General features: G+C 37.6%; 1 protein-coding gene across 6 annotated transcripts; it reads left to right on the forward strand.

Annotated features, from left to right (window-relative positions):
• Positions 1-5,733: 5,733 nt before the first annotated feature.
• On the forward strand, positions 5,734-20,698 carry tekt3 (tektin 3). Of its 6 annotated transcripts, none has more exons than XM_017310646.2 (10): positions 5,734-6,469; positions 8,622-8,702; positions 9,343-9,401; positions 10,145-10,730; positions 11,332-11,415; positions 11,495-11,565; positions 11,667-11,810; positions 12,353-12,575; positions 13,241-13,395; positions 13,800-20,698. In XM_017310646.2, the coding sequence occupies exons 4-10, from the start codon at positions 10,161-10,163 to the stop codon at positions 14,014-14,016; spliced, it is 1,464 nt and encodes a 487-aa protein (XP_017166135.2). In that variant the 5' UTR covers positions 5,734-6,469; positions 8,622-8,702; positions 9,343-9,401; positions 10,145-10,160; the 3' UTR covers positions 14,017-20,698. The 6 variants fall into 6 exon arrangements, with proteins under 6 accessions (XP_017166135.2, XP_017166137.2, XP_008435493.2 ...); XM_017310648.2 differs by having other exon boundaries at positions 10,148-10,730; XM_008437271.3 differs by lacking the exon at positions 8,622-8,702.
• Positions 20,699-20,750: the final 52 nt, after the last annotated feature.

Below are 20,750 nucleotides of genomic sequence, written 5' to 3' on the forward strand. Positions count from 1 at the left end.
TGTGTCTTGAGATCTGCACACATTTTTCAGTTTTGTAATTTTCCGATGTTTTTATTGTTTCTTTTAGGTTCAGGTCTTGTCCCTCTTTGGGTATGTGGGCTGGGCATTTAGTCCAATACACTGTATTTAGTCATTTTTCAAAATAACATACGGTTGACACAATTTTGATACGTCGTTGTTTTTCAGAGTTTGAGATCAAACCTTGACACTCAGTCTTAATTTTTATTTTTTCAGTTTCTACTTTTTTTTCTCAAAACAAACTTAAAACGGCACTACGTAACTTTTATGAAAAAAAATAAATATATGTGTATATATGTGTGTATATGTATATATATTCTTTACATATTTGTTAAAATATGTAAAATGTCATTACAGTATGTCATGAGACAGATTATCTGTGAAAAGTTCGACCTCCTCCACCTCCTCCCTGAGCTGCTACAGCCAAGTGAAGAAATTCATCTCTCCCAACCAAAAACAACCAGAGCCAGGAAGAACATCGGAAGGCTGTCAATCAACCTCGGGAGCGCACTGCTAAATGTGCTAATGGTGGAGAAACAACTCACTTTTACAGGAAAACCAGTGGATGAGCAGTGCCACAAAGAGGATGATTGACAATGCAAAGTCCTTCCTCTTGGCTCTGATTGGCTGTTTCTATTTAGCTCTGGGAGCACAGGGAGAAGGAAGAGGATCTTGTTGTTTTTCACAGATGATCTGTCTCACATACTGTCAAGACACAGTGACAGGTTCAACAAATATAGGGGGAGGGGGGAAATGATGAAACTTACTGCCGCTTTATTTAATGCCCCTTATCAAGTCCCAAAGAGGAAAAACATTGAGTTGAAAGTAAATTACTTCTGCTCAACAACCTGAAAGTAAATATTATCCTTCAAATACAGAATTAAAGTATTAAATCCTTATCACCTTAAATGTGAACTTTGCTACAACTGATTTATATTCCATTAGATTCCATTATAATTAGGGGACAGAGGAATTATAATTGGCTACATCAAGGCTGAGCAACATCATGTGACTATCGTCTCATCGCTGCTGAAACAATGCGAGTCTTTGTCTCGGTTCATGTGAGCTACTGACTTATCTGCTCCTTATTACTGCCAGGTAACTCAAACTAAGTCAGCTTCCGAGTCCCAGTATCAAAAGTTTTCCCAACAGAGGATGGCACGTCACCCATATTCTTATCTCCCGTTTTCCACATAATGTGTATCAAACATAAAGACTTTGACTTCTTACACATTTTTTTCTTATAGAAACCAAATGATGCGGATCAGTTCTGGTTGACCAAGTGAGATCTGAGTCAATTTAGCACAGTGCCAGGCAAGTCCATGCATTCAGTACATTGTGAAAAACAAAACAAAATAAAGCTAATTAAATGCAGTCTATATTATATATATATATATATATATATATATATATATATATATATATATATATATATATATATATTAGACACTAACATAAAAATGACAAAAAATTATGCGGCAGAAACACCTTTTTCTTTTTTGTCTGTTATTTCTATGCACTCTCATATTTCTCTGTTTGCCCATCTTGCTTGACCCCACCTGTTGTCAACTCTTTATTTACCTCGTTATAAAAAACCCCAAAACAAAGTCATGAGCTGTCATCGGTTGTTTGTTTCTCTCATTTGGCCAAGCAGTTCCTGTGGCGAGCATCTTCACTAAACGCCCTACAGCTTCGTACTTCCAGGATCCTGATCTGCAGACGGGGTGCTGGGGGCTACGCTTGTGAATCTGCAATGCATCACTGAACTGTGATGACCCCGTGTTCACAAGCTGGAGTCCATTTGTACTGCGCTGGCTTTGCATCACTTTGCTGTGCTAATTACACAATAACCACCACAGATAAATGGTGGTATGATATTAATTTTCATCGTGGGAGTGCCTTGGTGAGTTTTTCCTGCCAGACAAAGACTCAGAGGGAGTTTAGACTGATGAGACGGTTCAGCACACAGTAGTTCTTTGTTTGCAACAGCAGACAGGGGGCACTGGGCTGCCATGCTGGCTCCTCTGTGCCCACTTCACAATGACAGTCAGCGAGTTGGGAGTAATAAACTGCAGTCAGTAAACAGCTCCAGCAGTTCCGCCTTCATTCAAGCAAATGCTTGGGCAACAAACCCACAGTTTTCAGGCCTTCTAAGGACAAGACAGTGTGATATATTCCCGTTACTAATGCCGAGACTACTACAGTGTGTACATGCACCGAGCTCAGTCCGGCTGTGAGGAGTCAAATGCTGAGTGAGGCATAGTGACTGTAAACACACAAGTGTGCTTGTGTGAGTGAGCAGGACGCTGATTGATTTCCCACCTACTAGAAAGCCTCTTACTGTTTATATCAGTGAATAAGATGTGATTGTTCACTGTAAAATAAACAAGTCAAAAGACGTTTTTAGGTTATTTTTTGGTTCAACAAATTTATGTCATGTAAAGTTTTCATTCTTAAAATACACAATTTCATGATCGTATCACGGTATTGATATTTATTCCTTTTAGATGTCTGAGCTAACTCGGTGCATCTGTTGATGTGTCATGTTTTATTTTATTTTATTTACATTTTTTAGTTACCATTTATGCAGATCTCATTTACAAAAGAGACCTGTTTTGATCATTTGATATTTGCCATGCACCAGCTTGAATATGAAAAAGGTATTTTGCAGGAGAAGTTTGTTTTTTTTATGCTGAGGGAAAAAAACAAAAACAAAACAAAAAAAAAAACACAAAAAGCTAACAATTGTGACAGTATCTACGGAAATCCTAGACTTCTATTTGGAAAAATCAGTAAACCTTTTAAAAAGCAAAGGTGGTAGAGGCCCAGCAGTAGTTTTAAGCCCAGTGCTGAAATTATGTTATATGAAGTATAATTTTATAAAGTATGTCTTATTTTGACATTTCTGAGCGACTGTCATCTAGTGGCTGGTTTAGTTCCATTAGTAATATGAAACTTACGTTATCAGTGATGTGCTGTATTTATATCTGAGGCTTTTATTCATTTCTGTTGTGACATTGGAAATCTTCATCGATGCCATCGATGTCGCCTTTTGAACAGTCAGTGTACGTTGTATAATTTACATGGATGCCCCATCATTAAAATACTAAGAATTGAAGCCAATTTTATCATACAGTCTAGGAGAAGTTTTAAGTACAACTTGCCTGAAATTCCACTGAGACACTTTTACAGCTCAGCACTCTGCGTACTTTCACAAACAGGAACCATGTTGGCCATTACATTCAATTGCCCCATCCGTTTAAGCTTCACATTGCTACTGAAAGGAGGCCATGTCTGTGATCCACAAGACACCCATCAGTCCACTATTGAAAAAGGTGGAGAAATGCCAGTAGCACACAGCATTCCCACTGCAACAGATTTATGAGTATTGAGCTGCAAAGAAACGTAATTGAATTCCAATGATGTTCAGATGGTCTATAGCGATGTTCTGTTCGAGTCCTAATTTGGGAAAATGAGAACAATTTGTGAGCTTATGTGGAGCTGTAGAGTAGCTGTTTGGTATTCCAGAATCTGAGGGAGGGAACAGAGGTTGGAAATGCCTCCGAACAAGAAAGACATTGTTTTATCCGCCTTTCAGCGAAAAGTCTGAATCTTTGTTTTTTTGTTGTTTTTTTTTAGCTAAGGAAGATTTTTGAGAGCCCTGCCTGAATTATTTGAGAACAGTTTAAGGTTTCCACATAAAACTTCAAATGCGAACCTATCCTAATTTGGCTGTAAACCATTCTTAACGGTATTTAAAATAATTTTAAACCATTGTTAATGGTTTAAAATGAAATCACTTTGGTGATTTTATTTATTATTTTTTTTATGAGAGGTTAGAGTTAAATTTTAAGTGATTAATACAAGTCATCAACCACCAGAATGGAGTGTGATGGAGTCAAACAGGCCCCACATTTGGTGAGAATGTATTATTATTATTTTATTAAACTGCTTTTCACAGATGTTATACATTTCGAAAGGTTTTAGAATAAATTCCCAGACAAAAAGCTTCTCGTGGTAATCTATTTCCACAAAAAAAAGCACAAAAAAAAAACCGAGAGGTGTCAGGAGTTTTATTTTCAGCAAGCCTCCTCTTTGACTGATAACATCCTGTTTAAATGGCGTTAATCAACTGGCAGATATGAGATCTGAACCCAGCACACGATTACTCTTAAAACTCGCGTTTCCAGCTGCGCAGTCTCCCACTGACACTGACAAGCACCTCTTCGTGGAGACGACACAGACTATAACCGGCTATAAAAAGATCTCAAAGGGAGCTGCATTACAGGAAGACTTTACAAGTGAAGGTAATTTATGCCTGGAGAAGAGAATGGCAGATATGTTCTGTAGTTTGATGAGTGGAGGAGAAAAAAAGCAACAACTAAAGACTGATGCTGGATAGAGTTTTGCACATACACTAGCCACATGCTGAACATCTCACACCCTCGCTCTGAAATGACACAAACACGAGGAACGCTGACTCTTTTGTTCCTTATTAAAGCACAAGATATTCTTCTGCGTGAGCTTGAGTCACTGCGAAACCATCTGAGGTTCCCATCGTTCATGTTCCCCATTTGTCATGTCTTGATTGCAAGAACAAGCTCCATTTTTCCCTAATTTGGGGAGGAGGAGGCCTGAGTGTGAGAGTACAACACGCGTCCAGGGTGAATAATTCAACTCCTGACTCAGCATGGAAACATCAGACCTCTCTCCCCTTTATAAACGTTTGGCCAAAAATAGCTGAATTAACAACCGCCAGTCCAGTTAGAGCTCACTCCGAGCAGCACACTGCGACTCGAGCAAAGAAGCATCAAAACCTGAACATCCTTTTTTTTCTCATAGGCAAAAGTGCATAAAAAAAAAAAAGACTGCCAAAGATTAACAATTTGAACAAAGACAAGCTTGCTTTGACGTAGAGGGTTGCTAGAAAAAACAAACCCAAATTTCCTTGGATGATATGGGAAGAGATTTATTGATACTGACGGAACAGAAACGTAACAATTTAAACACAATCCCAAGGATCTCTCTGACAGAAAATTCAGCCCGCCTCTCTTTTCTCGCTGGGTCTCCCTCTCTTTCTCGTATCCAGTCCTGCCATACTCTTCTCCTCCGCTTTGCTGCACGCCGCAGAGTGGCTCTGATGGAATGTGATGACCATAGGCTGGACAAAGCCCTGCATTCAAGGCCCTACATCCTACTCTGGAAGTTTGTGACTGTGAGCCTTGATTGCTGAGTGGGGGGGAGGCTAAAGTTCACCAGTCTGTCCTATCGCTTGTCTGGTCAGACGTGTGTTGCCTTCACCTCTGAACCGCCGTATTATCTATACACTTCAGATTAGATTGTGATCAAAAGTAAGAATGAGCAGTTTTAATGTTACAAAATAAAGAAATATCAGAAGTGAGTCAGCAGATTGGACAAGTTCAAAGAGGATTTTTTTTCATCTTTGCCGATCAATTTGACACCTACAAAAAGACAAGTGCATCGTGCCGAATGCTACCACTTAAAACAAGAGAAGGTGGGAAAAACCATTGGAAATCTACATCTGAACGCTTCCTTGCTTTTAGAAGGGTGTGCATCAACCACAGTGCTGGGATGCAGAGAGGTCTGGCATGCGTCAGTTGCTGCCTGACAGTCTGCCAGTCTCTGCTTCCTCCATCTGAGTGGCTAATATGCCATCCATTTCTTCCTGCTTTGTGTGGGTAATGTAATGGAGCCGCGACGGCTGTAGCTTTGAGGAACAAATAGAAATATAATCGTAAATATAATAGATCAGTCTCATGGTGATCAAAGACCAGACCATCTTTGTCAATGACTTCTTCTTCTTTACTTGATAAATTACAATGTACTTGTTCACTCCATGCATTTAAATTTGATCTGGATACTTTCTATGACTACTCTTATCTTAGGGAACATTGCAACGTTGCTTTCTCCACTATCTTCTGCTTGGCATTTTCACTTGAGCTTCAAAACTGACAACTGAACAGGAAAAGGTGTAATAATTATGATGCATGTAAATTAGTATAGCTCAACTATTCTACAGGATGCACATGAAGGGCACACAGATACACAGATGCATTACTCTGGCTGAGATTTCTCTGAAAAAGGACACAAATTTCAGGTTTGTTCCCCATTTTTCTTGGTAAAAATAACAATGAGAGGAACATGATAATGAGTTTCAGAGAAAGCTGAGGAGGAGCCCAGGATATTCCTTGGATTTTACCATATGGATGCAAGAGTATCTCAGCATGAGATCTCTCGCTCTGTCATCAGATTAAACGGTTCACTTCCTCTCCTGTATTCCTCTCCAGGTGTGGCCGCCCTCCTCATCGACAGCTCCATCTACAATTCATGAGAGGAACCCGATGCTCCAGTGGGTCATTTACTCAATCAGACCAAAAATAAAACCCACAAGTTTGCTTCAGCAGCAGGAACAGTGTTGTCATAGAAGCGAGTGAGTACTGCTAATAATAGCTCAAACAGAGGAAGTCGTAGAGTAGCCAGCACACATGAGCGAGCGGGAAGCGTGAAGGGAGGTGCGTGAATGGGTGGGTAAGAAAGTGAAAACACCCGGAGAAAACACATGGACTTTTCTTTTCACAGAGAGGAAATGTTTAAAAAACACCTCTGACCTCCTCCTCGCATCTATTAGCAGAAAAATGGAAGGTCAGTGGAAGGGAAACTGATTTGTAATGGGGTTGAGTTGTGTGTATTTGTTACCTAAATACAAGCTGAAATAACAAAAATGTCGACTAAAGTTTGATACTCTCATTTGAGTCACATTTAAATCTCACAAATAATTAAAAAAAACAACACTTCACAAAACTCTCACTTACAATCGTGCCCTAAAGCTATGGGATGTGGCTTGAAGAAAAACAAGTTCGCCTCCCAGCAGGACAATGATGCTAAACACAGTCAGAGCTACGATGAAATCAAAGCACATTCAAAGGACCAGTAAATGTCGAGATCGAAATCCAATTACACACCTGTGACCTTCTCCATCCAATCAAACTGAGTTTAAGCTATTCTGCAAAAAAGATGGGCAACAAAAGGGACCGGTTTCACAATATGCATAGCTTGTAAAAAATATACTTAAAAACCTAATTGGTAACGGTGGTGAAGGATGATTTTGGAAAACATTGACTCCAGATTGCTTACCAGACTGTTTTGATAATTTGATCATTTCCCTTTAAATTTTTCTGGTATAGTAATTTGTAAAATGTCCCAGGACTTTTGAATTTTGTGATTCTAATGCAGCTAAATGTGGAAAAGGTATGTTGAGAATGGGTGTAATCTTATGTGAGCATCAAAAAATGTGTCCCCCTCCAAAAAAAACCAAAAAACATCTGAAATCTATGAGAAGTCCTGTACGTCTCTTGTACATCTCTTAAGTTTGCACTTCATCAAAGTCAAGTTCGCCATCGTGACTGCTCATCCTCTTCCCCGTCTCTTCTGTCCAAATATGAAGATTCACACATTTCACTGAAGCCAAACTGAGAAAGCCACACATGCTAAACCAAAACTTGTAAAACCACACGGCTTAAACGTCCAATTGTGATATTTTCATTTTCCCTTTTTAAGACACTTCACACAAGTCTGGAAAACCACATTGAGAAGCCTTGGGTGAACTTTATCTTTGAGTCGAGATGGTCATTTAAACGCTTGTTTTCTACACGTTTAATCCCCTTATGTCAGCCAGCTCTAAGTGGAGCGGACAGCACGCTTGCTCCCTCAGACATTTCCCCTATGTAGTAATTCACAACATACTGTCTCGAATCACACGGTAGGAGTATATATAGGCGTCTCTAGCGTTCCTTCGCCAGTGGAAGATCGAACGGGAATCACTTTTCAGGCGGTCACTTGCAGCTCCATCTGGGGGAGGAATTTCATACGAGTGTTTGGTTTTTTTCTGCTCCTCTAAAGCGTATTTATAGTGGTTGAGTTCAGAGGATCGGAGGTATGCGTGCTGTGGCCTTCTGCAACCTTTCCATGTTAAGTGATGCTTTGAGATGCAGGAGTGGAGCCAAATATATGTCTTTCAATTCTGAAAAACCTAAACATATCCAGGTTAAAAACAAAAATACTATAATAATTTTGAGCGTCATGATTTATTGTGCAAATTTAAATTGGTGGATGCAAAAGGGTTGCATAATTAAGTCACGCTTAATTTTTCCATGCCACTAAAAAATAAACTCAATGTTTTTTTTTTTCTGCTTAGATTTTAATTGAATTATTGAATTACAAGATAAATGTCAATTATACAGACTGTAATATTTACAGTATATGAATAGATGAAAAATGATTTTATGTAATTCAAATGATTTCACTGTTGTCATTTGTCACACAGTTCATAAAAATGTAACTTTTAACGTGAATATTCTCAGAACTGGGGGAAGAACGCAGGGACATTTTTAAGAGGTGAGAAAGTGATGGCTAAATGTTTTACCACCTAAATATAAATTTTGATGCACAACTCCGGGATAGTCAGACAAAGAGAGTAGCCCTTTAATCAGCTGTACAAATATATATTATTCTGCTCACAAATCTGTAATAAACATTTTTGCCAGATGAAAAACTCCTGACTTCATCTTTACTTGTCTCTTCAGGGGAAAACCACACTATTGTCTGACCGGCCATATACCTCATCATGACCAATTAGTGTAAATGAACCCCAGTGGCAGTGACAGGTAACACAACACAGATTACTATTCTGCGCTACTGGGGTTTGTGTGCACTCTTCCTGTGACATAAAAGATTAAACAGGTGACTGTAATCCATACAGAGTGTTGGATTCTCAGAATGACTCTAAGACACCTGATGCTAAGCAAAGAATAAGTAAACGCCTGTGCTTTAAGGATAAAACTTAGATTTATTACAGAAGAACCGAAACGTAATAAAAATCATCAGTAAAAAAAGATTAAAGTTGTATTAAATATTCTGGGTGTGTAAATCAGTTCCAACAATGTAAACTGGTTGCTAAATTAGTTGTATGTCTGAATTTAAATTAACATCTAGAATTGAGCATAACATAAAATAAATGTTTAAAGGCTGACAAACAAAAAGTAATGCAAGGATACGACGTTACTAAGACTCAGACAGCCAGACTTTTAACTATAAAACAAACAAACAAACAAACAAACAATCAGTCCTTTGGCTCAGTGTTGCAGTAACCCATGGCAACTGCTTCTGTGTCAACAGAAATCTTGTTCAGCTCCTGCACACCATGACTGTGCAACGTTATTGGCTGGCTGAATCAATGACTTGCAAACGTCTTCATCTATTATGCATGTCGGTTCACCTTTATTGTGTTCTTGAACTCATTCTCAGGTGTACACAGCAGGGTGCCAGCCGCTCATTGTTGAACAAGAGGACAAGCAATCATCTCGGTGAGTCTTTTGGATTTTGTTGGTAGCCTAGATTTATTTTTCTTTTATTAACACCTTTGAAGATTCATTTTAATTCGAACAGTCAATGTGAGTATGAAGCATTGTTATTCTGGTGTTTTTTAAACATAAAGAGGATGAACCCATAAGCAAAACTTAATTTGGATACAACTCCAAAGAAACTATATACCGATACCTCTGCTTATTTAGAAGCTTTTAGAATGAAAGCAGCTCATGAGTAACTGTTTCCTTTTTTTTGATATATTTTAGTCAGATTTTATAAAGGATACACCCAACAAAGACTGTTAAATAATAGTAGCTCTATTATAGATATTCAATGACATAACAATGACTTCAGATCCTTGTGACTTTGATTTTAAATGCATTTTTAAATCCTCATTTATAAGTTGCTTTTTGTTGTTTTGAAAATGCATTTTCCAAATGCATGAAAATAAACAATTATTCCCTTTAAAACAAATTACTATTACATTTAGTAACATTGAATCATAGCTATGCAGATGATATTCAACCATTACTAAAGATGCTTGAAGCTTGGGATAGTATTATGTAACCCAATCCTGATTGAAAAGTTTCCACAGCCTTATCATTGACTTGCCTTGTGTGTTTCTTTGTCGTTTATCTTTTAAACTTTATTAATAAATTTCTTCATTCACGTAATTCATGACATGTTTAAACCTTCATAATGTTTCACATTTTCACATACGTTTTTTTCTGCAATTTCAAAGTAGAGAGGAGGAAGCTATGGAGCTGCTCGGATCAACTCTGACGACAACTTATGCTCGGCCAAAAACCAGCCACTTCCTCCCTGCCATCTCCACCATGGCATCCAGCTATCGTAACACTCAGCCGGCCTTGTTGAGAAGTCCCAGTGCCAATATGTGGAGAACAAACAGCTATTACAAGAACAGCAGCGCTCTCCCTCTGACCTCCTCCACACAGCGGGATCATTTTGATCTGGTCCGAGCCAACACCACTTTCTACCCCTCCAACAGGACCATGCTGACGAACCGGTACACCCCGGACGACTGGTACAAGTCCAACCACAGCAATTACCGGGAGTCCGAGTCTTCACGGAAGAGCGCGGAACGGCTGAGGAAAGACACCATCAGGCTGATGCAGGATAAGGAGCAGCTCACCAGAAGAACGCAAGAACACACCAGCAAGAACATTGCAGAAAGGGTCAATGATATTGTGTTCTGGAGGTCTGAGCTCAGCCATGAGACTGACAATTTGGTGACGGAGATAGCGGCACTCAGCGAAGTGAAAAAAAGATTGGAGAGAGCCTTAGCAGAGACCGAGGGGCCTCTTAAGGTTAGAATGGTTTTAATAATTCACACCGGTCCACAACAAATTTAAATGTACTAATAATTCATTTACGTTCAATGCCATGTTGCAAAAGTTTTATGAAGGTTTCACTCTGAATATAAGTAAATTGGCAAATGTGTTGTCAGTTGATGTAATCCTTTGTATTTTACAAGTTTTCTTTGAGGAAACAAAATGGTTGTAGTTACTCTACCTTTGCAAAATGCTGCAGTGCCTTTTCTAGATAAAGTGTTTAATTTGGCCACCTTATTGCCATGGCAGAGTGCTGATCATTACCCGTAGTGAGTCAACTTGATCCAACTCAAGATCCAATGACATGTATATCTTGCAAAGCTAATATCATGTGGCAGAAAGTTTTCTTTGAGGTTTCTCCAGGCAACTGAAACTAGAGCACACCTGAAACACAGGACAACACTCATGCATGCATTATACTTTCACAATAGGACACTTCATGTGCTTATCCAGCATTTTCAAGCAGTTATTCACCTGCTCGAGACAAGCCAGATGTTGGACGTGTTCACGTTTGATCAAAAACCCAAGTTAATAATACCTCCCCAGCTTGTTTTAGTCACAATGATTCTGTTAATAGGTCTCTCAAGAATGTTTATACCACAGAGAGAAGCGGATGTCCATCGACCTGGTACACGACGACGTAGAAAAAGATCTAATAAAGGTAAAACAGGTCTCAGGTCCCAAACCAACCTTATTAAATGTAAATGTTACAATTTACACTCTGCCTGTACTACTGAAAGGAAGTAGAGGTTATAAAGTCATGTCAGGAGAGGATGAGGCGCCATCTGGACAGAGCCATCGCCCAGCTGGCGTAAGGATTAAAAAAAAAGATAAAAATAAAACACGAATCTGCTTAGAAATTCAACAACAATTATAACAACTGATTTTATGATTCATCTCTACCTTCAAAAGGTCGAATCGAGCGGCCCAACACGAGTTGGAAAAAGACATGAGCGACAAGGTATCTGCTCAGAGGATTGATGGCAGGTGCCACCATTTGAGGAACACATCAGACGGTATTGGCTATTATAGAGGAATCGACAGAATAGACCATTCGTGAGTATGGGCTTGAAGATAAAAGGCTACTCTTCTTATTCCAAATATTAGCTATAAGCCGTAAAACAATCATTTAAGATCACTTGCTCACTTGTCTGAATTTCTCCAAGACAGCCTTTTATGCTGCTTTAGCGTGGGGTTGACTGACTTAAGAAGGCTACTAAAATGCATATAGGTGGACTTTGGGAAACATGTGACCATGTTGTGCTAATCAGACAAAGAAATATTGATTGTGTTGCTTTTTTTTCCTCAACCATAATCTTTAAATCACAGATAAAGAAGGATGTAAATAATCCATCATAGAAGAGAGAGCACAATGTTTTCCTCACACTTAAAACAGGTCTTAAGGTTGAATGCCAGATCATTTTCCTTCACTACTGCTCCAAACTCTTTCAAGAAATTACGTATCACACTTGAGGACAGCTTGTTGTTATTTGTAGCAGACAAGCGACTCGCAATTGTCATTATGCTTGAATCTCATCTTCAAAGACACATAATAGCAACCAAAAATAAATGTATGCATCTCTTTTCCTCCTTGCCAGAGTTTCTCTGCCAGACACGTGGTCCAAATTCACAGACGACAACATCCTGCATTCCCAAAGCGAACGGGCAAACTCTCACAAGCTCAGGGACGAGATAGAAATCTTGCTCAACACGACGTCCAATGAAATGTGGAACCAGTTCAACAACGCCAATGTCGCCTTTACTAACCGCATTTCTGAAACGGCCGACGCCAAGAACAACCTGCAGGCACACCTAGCTAAGGTCCTTACAGTTTCTACATGGCTTTATTTAAATAGGTCACCAAAGTTTCATCCGATTATCAAGTCTATTTTTTCCCAAAATTGTATTTACTTTTTTAGTTATTATTATCATCATAATTTTGTTGTTTTATTCTTTTTTTTCCTCATAGAGACAGTTGGAAAAAATCGAAGCAAAACTGAACAAATTCACTTACGGTCTCACTATATTTTCTAATATAAACAGGAAATTATACCACCGTAAATCTTTATTTTATTATCTGCAAAAGAGGCCTGAAAAATTCAAAAGGCAAGGCCTGCAGGGAATGTTTCTCCTTTAATGGAATATGTACATTTGTACTCTAGAACAGCTCTCAGAACATAATAATGCTAAGAGACAGCTGGTTATTTGTGGCATATTTGACACTGAGTCCCTCTGTTCTGAGTAGCGAGAAGTTATATTTGGATTTCATTCGACGCATTTCAACACTAACAGCAGCTGTGATATCAGGTACACTGTTCATAGTAAATTTATTTATAAGCACCACAATGAATAGTTCCTTTGAATCTTCCTCATTTTTGTACCTGGCAGTAAAACTTGCATACAAGACAATCTCATCTTTGACTGCCTGATCTAGAGATTGTTTTTGTATTTACTGTATCTTGGTAATTTCTTGTGCTTTTAACCAGACTTTACAGGAGATCTTTCAGACCGAGATGCTGATTGAATCTCTGAAGAAAGCCCTAAGAGACAAGGAGAACCCACTCAAGGTGGCCCAGACTCGGCTCGAGGAGAGGACACGTAGGCCCAACGTAGAGCTCTGCAGAGACAACCCACACCACTGGTAAAGAGTCGGGGCTAATTCTAATCAAACTCTGGAGCAGTTGCTTTAGTTACAGATACATTTTTACTGGCTACATGTAATATTCCAAACTAAAACATTGTGTTTTATTGGCTGTAAGTAGAAAATAATCAGAATTAACAGAAATCAAGGATCAAAAACATCAATCTTGTTTTGGTTAAACAGAAAGTATCTGCTTAATTATAGCAGAGTAAAGACTCTATCAACATGTCAGAACTTTATAGGATCTTAGCTTGGAAATTGGTCACAAAAATATGCGATCTGTACATGTCAACTAAATATACACTGTAAATATAGATTCCTACTATACTGCTGAAGTGAAGTTCTACGTTTTCATTAAAAGAAAAAATAATTGGTAAGCTATCTGTCTGTCTTTGACTCTTCAGGCTTGTTGGCGAGGTGAGAGAGATTGAAGACACAATCCAAAAACTTCAAGAGAGACTGATGGAGGCAGAAAACGCTTTGCAGATTCTGGTAAAGACAAAAGTGACTCTGGAGCATGACCTGTCCATCAAGGCCCACTCTCTCTTTCTAGACCAGGAGAAGTGCATGGGAATGCGAAAGAGCTTTCCCAGCCTGCCGCGCCTGGTGGGGTACACATAAAAACAGAATTTCAAATGACCAGGATGGATTTAAATAAGGGTTATTCATACTAATTAAAGATTATTTATATATACTGCTCAAAAAATTAAAGGGAACACTTAAACAACACAATATAACTCCAAGTAAATCAAACTTCTGTGAAATCAAACTGTCCACTTAGGAAGCAACACTGATTGACAACGGGGACCCTCGTCGGGTCAATCAGTGTTGCTTCCTAAGTGGACAGTTTGATTTCACAGAAGTTTGATTTACTTGGAGTTATATTGTGTTGTTTAAGTGTTCCCTTTATTTTTTTGAGCAGTATATATATATATATATATATATATATATATATATATATATATATATATATATGTGTGTGTGTGTGTAATTATTATTATTATTATGTTTTGATCAGCAAGTTTTAAAGGCTTTAATGAAAAATATCTTAATTTAAGTATATCTGTGTGTATTTTTTTTAACTGTTCAAAAAAAAAAAAAAAGAAATGTCAAAATACCAATGGAATTCTCCTGTAAGAAAAGTCTGACTTGGGGAGCAGTATATAGTAAGCCTGTTTGTGAAATATATGGTCCGAGATATAATGAATTATGGATGTGAATCTATGTATTTCACAGTGTTTGATACTCCGATTTCAAAGAGCATAAACCTATTGAATGAAATACACTTTACTTTTCAAAAGAAATTAGTCAAAGTATTAATAATATGACATACCAAAAGTTGTGAACACAAGATTTAACTCAATTCATTGTGAAGAAAGTCCACAGTCAAGGTAAAATAAAAAATTTTAAAAAAAGGAAAAAATGTCCAAAGTCTGTCCTCAAGGGCTGGGATCCTAAATTCTTTGGCTCTCGCCATGGTTCAACACACCGGAATCAAATGTTGGATCATTAGCAGGTCTGTGCAGAACATTGGCATGGTGACATAGAGAAACTAAAATGTGCAGGATACTGGCCCTTGAGCACTGAGTTTGGACACCACTGCATACGCTGACAATATTGCAACTGTTAATTTAATTGCACTGAGGTGAAATTTTGTGTGACTGACCAAAATAAAGCATTTTAGAGTTGGAAAGTTTTTTCTTAAATAAATAAATAAATCTGAACTGTGTGGCATGCATTTAGACTTCTTTACTGTGAAACCCCACCCTTGTGCATATTTTAATTTCTCATGTAATATCAGCCAATAAAAAGCATCACGAATGTCAAAGAGTGCAGCAGGTCAGGCATAAAGTTATAGAGAAATTCAAATCAGAATTATGATACAAAACAACATTACATGCTTAAGTATTTCAGACTGGAACAGTTTTTCAGTTGCCATATACGGGCAGAGCAAACAAGTGGAAGAAAATGTTCGGGTAAAATGTAAACCAAAATCTTAATTTTCTGGCCTTCTTGCTAAAAGCCATGTAGTATAAAAACAAACACTACACTCTTCTCTAAATAAGGCAGCATCATGCATCAATAACATACCAGGTGTCAGTCTACAATCTGTCTGAGTTCATTTTGCAAAGAAATAATGACCAAAAGTTACAGCCTCTGAATGCAAAGCAGCAAGATTTATGATCCAACAATTCTAAGCTGAGGCTGATTACACAGTCAGATCATGCAGAGCAGAGATATGTAAAAATCTAGCAACATCTTAGCAGTGCCTCTTTAATAATTTGTGTGGTCGATTACTCATCACCTCACTCCGACGACAAGCACAGGGAACCGATGATAAAAACCTAGACCCAAACTACAGAATGTCTCATATCTCTCTCCTGGCCTTTATCATTCACTCAGTTTCTGCCCCAGTAAATTGATCCTCATTCAAACCTGGTTGATACTTTTCATGTTCCCGTTCACCTTTTCACAGCAAACTATGGACTGACGATGAACATTATCAGTCTATGACCCAACCCTTCAAAACTTCTGTTATAACCTTTGGTTTTACTGCAGAATGTAAACATTGCTTTAGGTTTTAATAAAAAATCCCTTGTATGTTGTATCACTCATATCTGTTTATAGATCGATAAAAACGTTTGGAAGAGTTGCATACAAACAATAATTAAAAGTAAAAGAGAACACACGTGCATGCCTACAAGTCTTGTTAAAAAAAGCTGAGCCCTCTGTCAAAAATAGGGATTTATCACATAACAGATTCTACCATACCATTTATTTTAAAAAAAGAATGAAGGCAAAGAAAAAAAAATCCTTAAAAGCACTAAAGCACTCTATATACAAGTCTCTCAGGTAAAAATACACTCATATCCTTTTAAACTTTTCCAGATCGCATATTTGAATGTCTTTTCAATTATTTTTTTGTGTTAAAAGAATATAAAGTGGTGCCTTTTTAAGTCCAAGTCCAAAGACTTGCTGTTGGAACTGCAAGGAAGGGTAGTTGTGCAATACAGTGATTCATAGGGCAGAGACTAATTGTTTTATTTGGGAAAAATAAAAAATTTAAAAAATCTTTGAAAATTATGCATGTTTTGTTTCACTTCACTGTTCTGAACAAACTTTGTTAAATCACATAAAATACTTACAAAAAACTTTAAAGCTACAATCTTGACTAAAAATGAAGTCAAGGTTGTAGCTTAACCCACTTTTTGCTATTACACAGTAATAAATTCTACTTTAAGTGTTCCTCTTACATCAGCTCATTAGAAATAAAATTACAACTGGAAGACATTTTGAAATAAATCTTAAATGTGACATGAAGCCAGAAATCTTCACCAAGATATTTCTTTTAGATATTTCATACTAAAACACCATTAGCAGCTACAAATTTCCAATGAAGCATAAAATATCTCCTACACAAGTTCACCAGTTCAGATTCTTTCTTTAGGGAGTGGAGATAATAAAGATTAACCACCTGAAAATCTGTGCAACTTGCACTTTGATTTAACTGCAATGTTTTGCAGTGGTATTAAAATTTCAGTGAGCTGCGGGGGTTGCTCTGCTCTGCAAACACTACAGTGTTTGACTACAGTACTGAGAGAGCTAGTAAATAGCAAGAGGCCATGCTTCTGAAATTCTAGTAAAAGAAATGCCTCTCCTTGTTTTTTCACTTTCACATCAAAAAGAGCCCCTGCTCTCACTGCACCGCAACTAAACATGTCAAATCGTTATGTGTTGTTTTTCGCCCCATATTTTCCCCATTCTGGTTTCTACTTTTATTGTGAAAAATGAAAGTGAAATTAACAATTATTTGCTATAAATTTATGATTCACCCTTTGAATGATGCACACAAAAAAAGGCCTTCTATTTGACCTCATCCTCCACCCCTACATATTAGGAATGTACTCTGAAATTCTCCCCACAGTCCAAACATATTGGCAGTTTATTTTTAACTCCGCTTCTTGTTATAGATTCCCTGCGCACCATGTTATTTTATGTTTCATACATGCCAGCATTCCACAGCATGATGAAAACACGATCTGAGCTTAGGCCCGTGTCTGTCACAGAGGGCTTTATGTTCTGCTGGCAAGACAGGTGGAACTTGTGAAAAAACATATTTGATTTACAGACTTATATATATATATATATATATATATATAATGTCAAATATGAAGCCCTCTGTCCAACAGCACCAGTGTGGCCCAAACTTAGTCTTCTTAGACTGATTCCAAACACAGCAGCAAATCTGCATCAGAGTAGTAGTGTGGACCTCAAATTTATTGAAATGCTGCGGTTTGAAATTAGAAAAGGCTTTTCTTAAAAAAATAAAATAAAAAAAAGAATTTCTGCAAATCTCATTAAATCTCTCTATGGAGTTTGAGCAACTACATCATCGGTTTATCCGTCTCTCAGTCACTGGGCCATTTTAATCTGAAAAATAAACATTCATGGGAACCAACTCATCCTGCGGCTTTTGAATCTGTTCCAGACCTCAGTTTTCTCAGGAGGCCGCTAAGCTGCTCCATCACAGGGCTGTGATGTTGGCCTATTAATATACACATAAGATTGTAAGCAGGAATGGGCTGAAGAATAAGTCTAGTAACTGTTGGGAGTCGCAGGAAGCTGGAGAAAACCTGATAAGACATGTGATGGACAGAGGGGTTTTCCATCCTAACTGTCAAACACATGAGCCTCTGTGTCCGTGTTTTGACACAACTACTGTCTTTAACAAAATTTTGCACGTAACTTCTTCTCCTATGAGGAATTCATGATAAGTTGGAAGAGAAGAACCAAAGTACTTATTAAAGTTCAGGAGTCAACGCCAAAAGTCAGCACTTTTTCTCCTGCCGATTGATTTTTTTCATTGATTGGATTTCTTTAGCGGTCCACATGATCGACTTGTGGATAAAACATTTTTATTTTAAAATTCTGTTCAGATCCAGATGAGACCTTCAGTTCTTTTGTTAAATCACAGCAAACCTGTGTTTTTTAGTCTGTCTTGACATTGTGTTTTTAGCTCATTCATTTACCTGGAGTAGAGGGAAAACATGACCTGCTTTCTATAATCCTAGCAGCTCTCATTTTTACAGTATCTTAAGACAAATTCCCTAAATCCCCCTTTCTTTTTAAACCAGAATCATGCAAGATAAGCTGTAACTTGTGACTAACGGATTTCGTGCATGTCTGCTGACACGAGTCATTCAGATTCTTCCATTTTACGCTTTAAAGCCTACATGACTTTGATTAAGGACATGTTGAATAAATGAATCCAATCACAATTGTTTCAGACAGAATTGAGATTTCAAGGTTAGAAATCACAACCACCATGAGCCACGCTTTGTAACACTTTCAGGCTCAAACAGACTTTTAAATCTGTAACATTTCCACATTTCAATACATTTTTTTTTAAAGAAAATATCTGCGATAAAGGAGATTTTTTTTCCCCTAAAGTGAATATTTTGTATGTCTGTGTGAGTTTAGATTTTGAGAACGGTTGCAGAATCTGTTATGTATTCAAAGTATTTAAGCATTAGAGTCTGGCTTGCTGCTTTGTCATTTCAATGTTGTACAGTACGTCTGGTCTGATTAAACTGTGATGACAGGGCAGGGTGTTGTGAGAGGATTAACATTTATTGGCACACAAACAAGACTGTATCTCGTCAGTCGCTAGGCCGTCTGTCTCTAACGGTTATTTACCTCGTCTTATCTTTGCCAGCCTGCTTCCGGTTCAGCTTTTTAGGATTTTCATGTCATGCTGTATTTTACATCAATTTCTAGATTTCTAGAATTATCTTCATTCATCTCATGCTTAATAATCACATTTGATCACATTCCAACTACAAACCTCAAAGTATTTCAGTGGTAAAGGAGAGCAAAGTTGTGAAACTGAAGAAAAAATATTTTATTTGTTTATTTTTTTTACAGTGAAATTGTGTGTGGTGGGCATTTGTATGAAACCCCCTCACCTCTGATATCCTAAATAACAAAATGTGCAAATATTGCTTTCAAGCATCACATTATTAGTAAACTGAGTTCAACTGTGTGAAGTTTTCCTCGCTTTTCTGTGATGGGCTCAGTAATCTGACCAAAGAGAATAGATAGGTGAAGAATTTCTCAGAGTGTATTGAAATGCTGTTTGTGCGAATTTTGCAAATCATCTAGCCTGACTATAAACAGTGACTGGAGCCAAAGATAAAATGCAGTGTAAGATGAGAATGAGGTAGCTCAATTCTAGCTAGGCAACAGCAAGGAGGGGTGATGTCACAGTAGAGCAGAAAGTGGATCATCAGAATGTGATGCCTAACGTACTGACTGCACAACACAAAGACCGGGCCACCTATTACCAACAACTGCAATGAGCTGAAACTCAGGACAGAGGCCAGATTCTCAAGTGATCAAAGAATGACAGATAAGTCTTTGTTCCCGACCCTGATGAGCATCAGCTGAATCCTCTGATGAGCATCAGCTGAATCCTCTGCCTCAGAAAACCTATAAAAAATAAATAAAAAATAAATAAAAATCCATCTGTTGTGAATATGATGTAGTTCTCCATCCTGAATAGTAAACTAAGCATCTAATACAATAAAAGCAGAAAGAAACCTCTCGCTTTGCTTTAATATCAATTCTCTACGACAGATTGTCACTTTATTATGCCTAATTACATTATAATACCAACTATATTACACTAGAAAATAACAAAGGATTATATTATCAATGATGCCATTATATGACATACTATAAATTATTTTACAGTGCAAATAAATTACATCAAGAAACTGGTAATAAAGTTTAGTTGGTAAATTGTATGACTAAATTCATGCTGAGATTGATTAAAAATCTTTTGGGTTTAAATTTGACCAGAGTGTAGCATCTGTATTATAAACAATCTTTGTCATATTATACTTACAGAAACTTGACCGAGTCAGCGCTCTTAGCAGCAAACTATCTTTGACGTATTTCCCTCCAGTGACCTTGTCAACAAGAGTTTAGGCAACTGGGAGAAAGTAAACACTCCGAAACGTACTTTATGCGATATGTAACTTGGAAAACAATAGTCTTTGTAAGTACATATGTGTCTGGAAGACGCTTAGACGTGTGTTGTCTTTTCTTTGGTCGATAAACTGAAGAGCAGTGTAATTTTTTTTTTGAGTGTACCATTAAGTAATGTATTTTTCTATCTGTTCAGTTACAGAAACATTTTGTGTGTAGTATTAACACGTGTATGAGCTATTAATGTAATTTCCCTCCTGTTGTATTTCAGTTACAAAAATATATTTATTAAAGATCCTACTTTTAGAAGAACAACCCGTGTATGGAGACTTTTTTTTTCTTTTTATTAGTTGTTTGCTAGCCGT

Source organism: Poecilia reticulata, chromosome 19, assembly GCF_904066995.2.
Source record: "Poecilia reticulata chromosome 19, P_reticulata-male-v2, whole genome shotgun sequence".
NCBI lineage: Eukaryota > Metazoa > Chordata > Actinopteri > Cyprinodontiformes > Poeciliidae > Poecilia > Poecilia reticulata.

Bases quoted from the DNA above. Each gene is read 5' to 3' on its own strand.
- tekt3 (XM_017310646.2), top strand. From the start codon at position 10,161: ATGGAGCTGCTCGGATCAACTCTGACGACAACTTATGCTCGGCCAAAA. The intron at 11,811-12,352 runs GTGAGTATGGGC...CCTCCTTGCCAG, and splicing joins ATCGACAGAATAGACCATTC to AGTTTCTCTGCCAGACACGT. The intron at 13,396-13,799 runs GTAAAGAGTCGG...TTGACTCTTCAG, and splicing joins AGAGACAACCCACACCACTG to GCTTGTTGGCGAGGTGAGAG.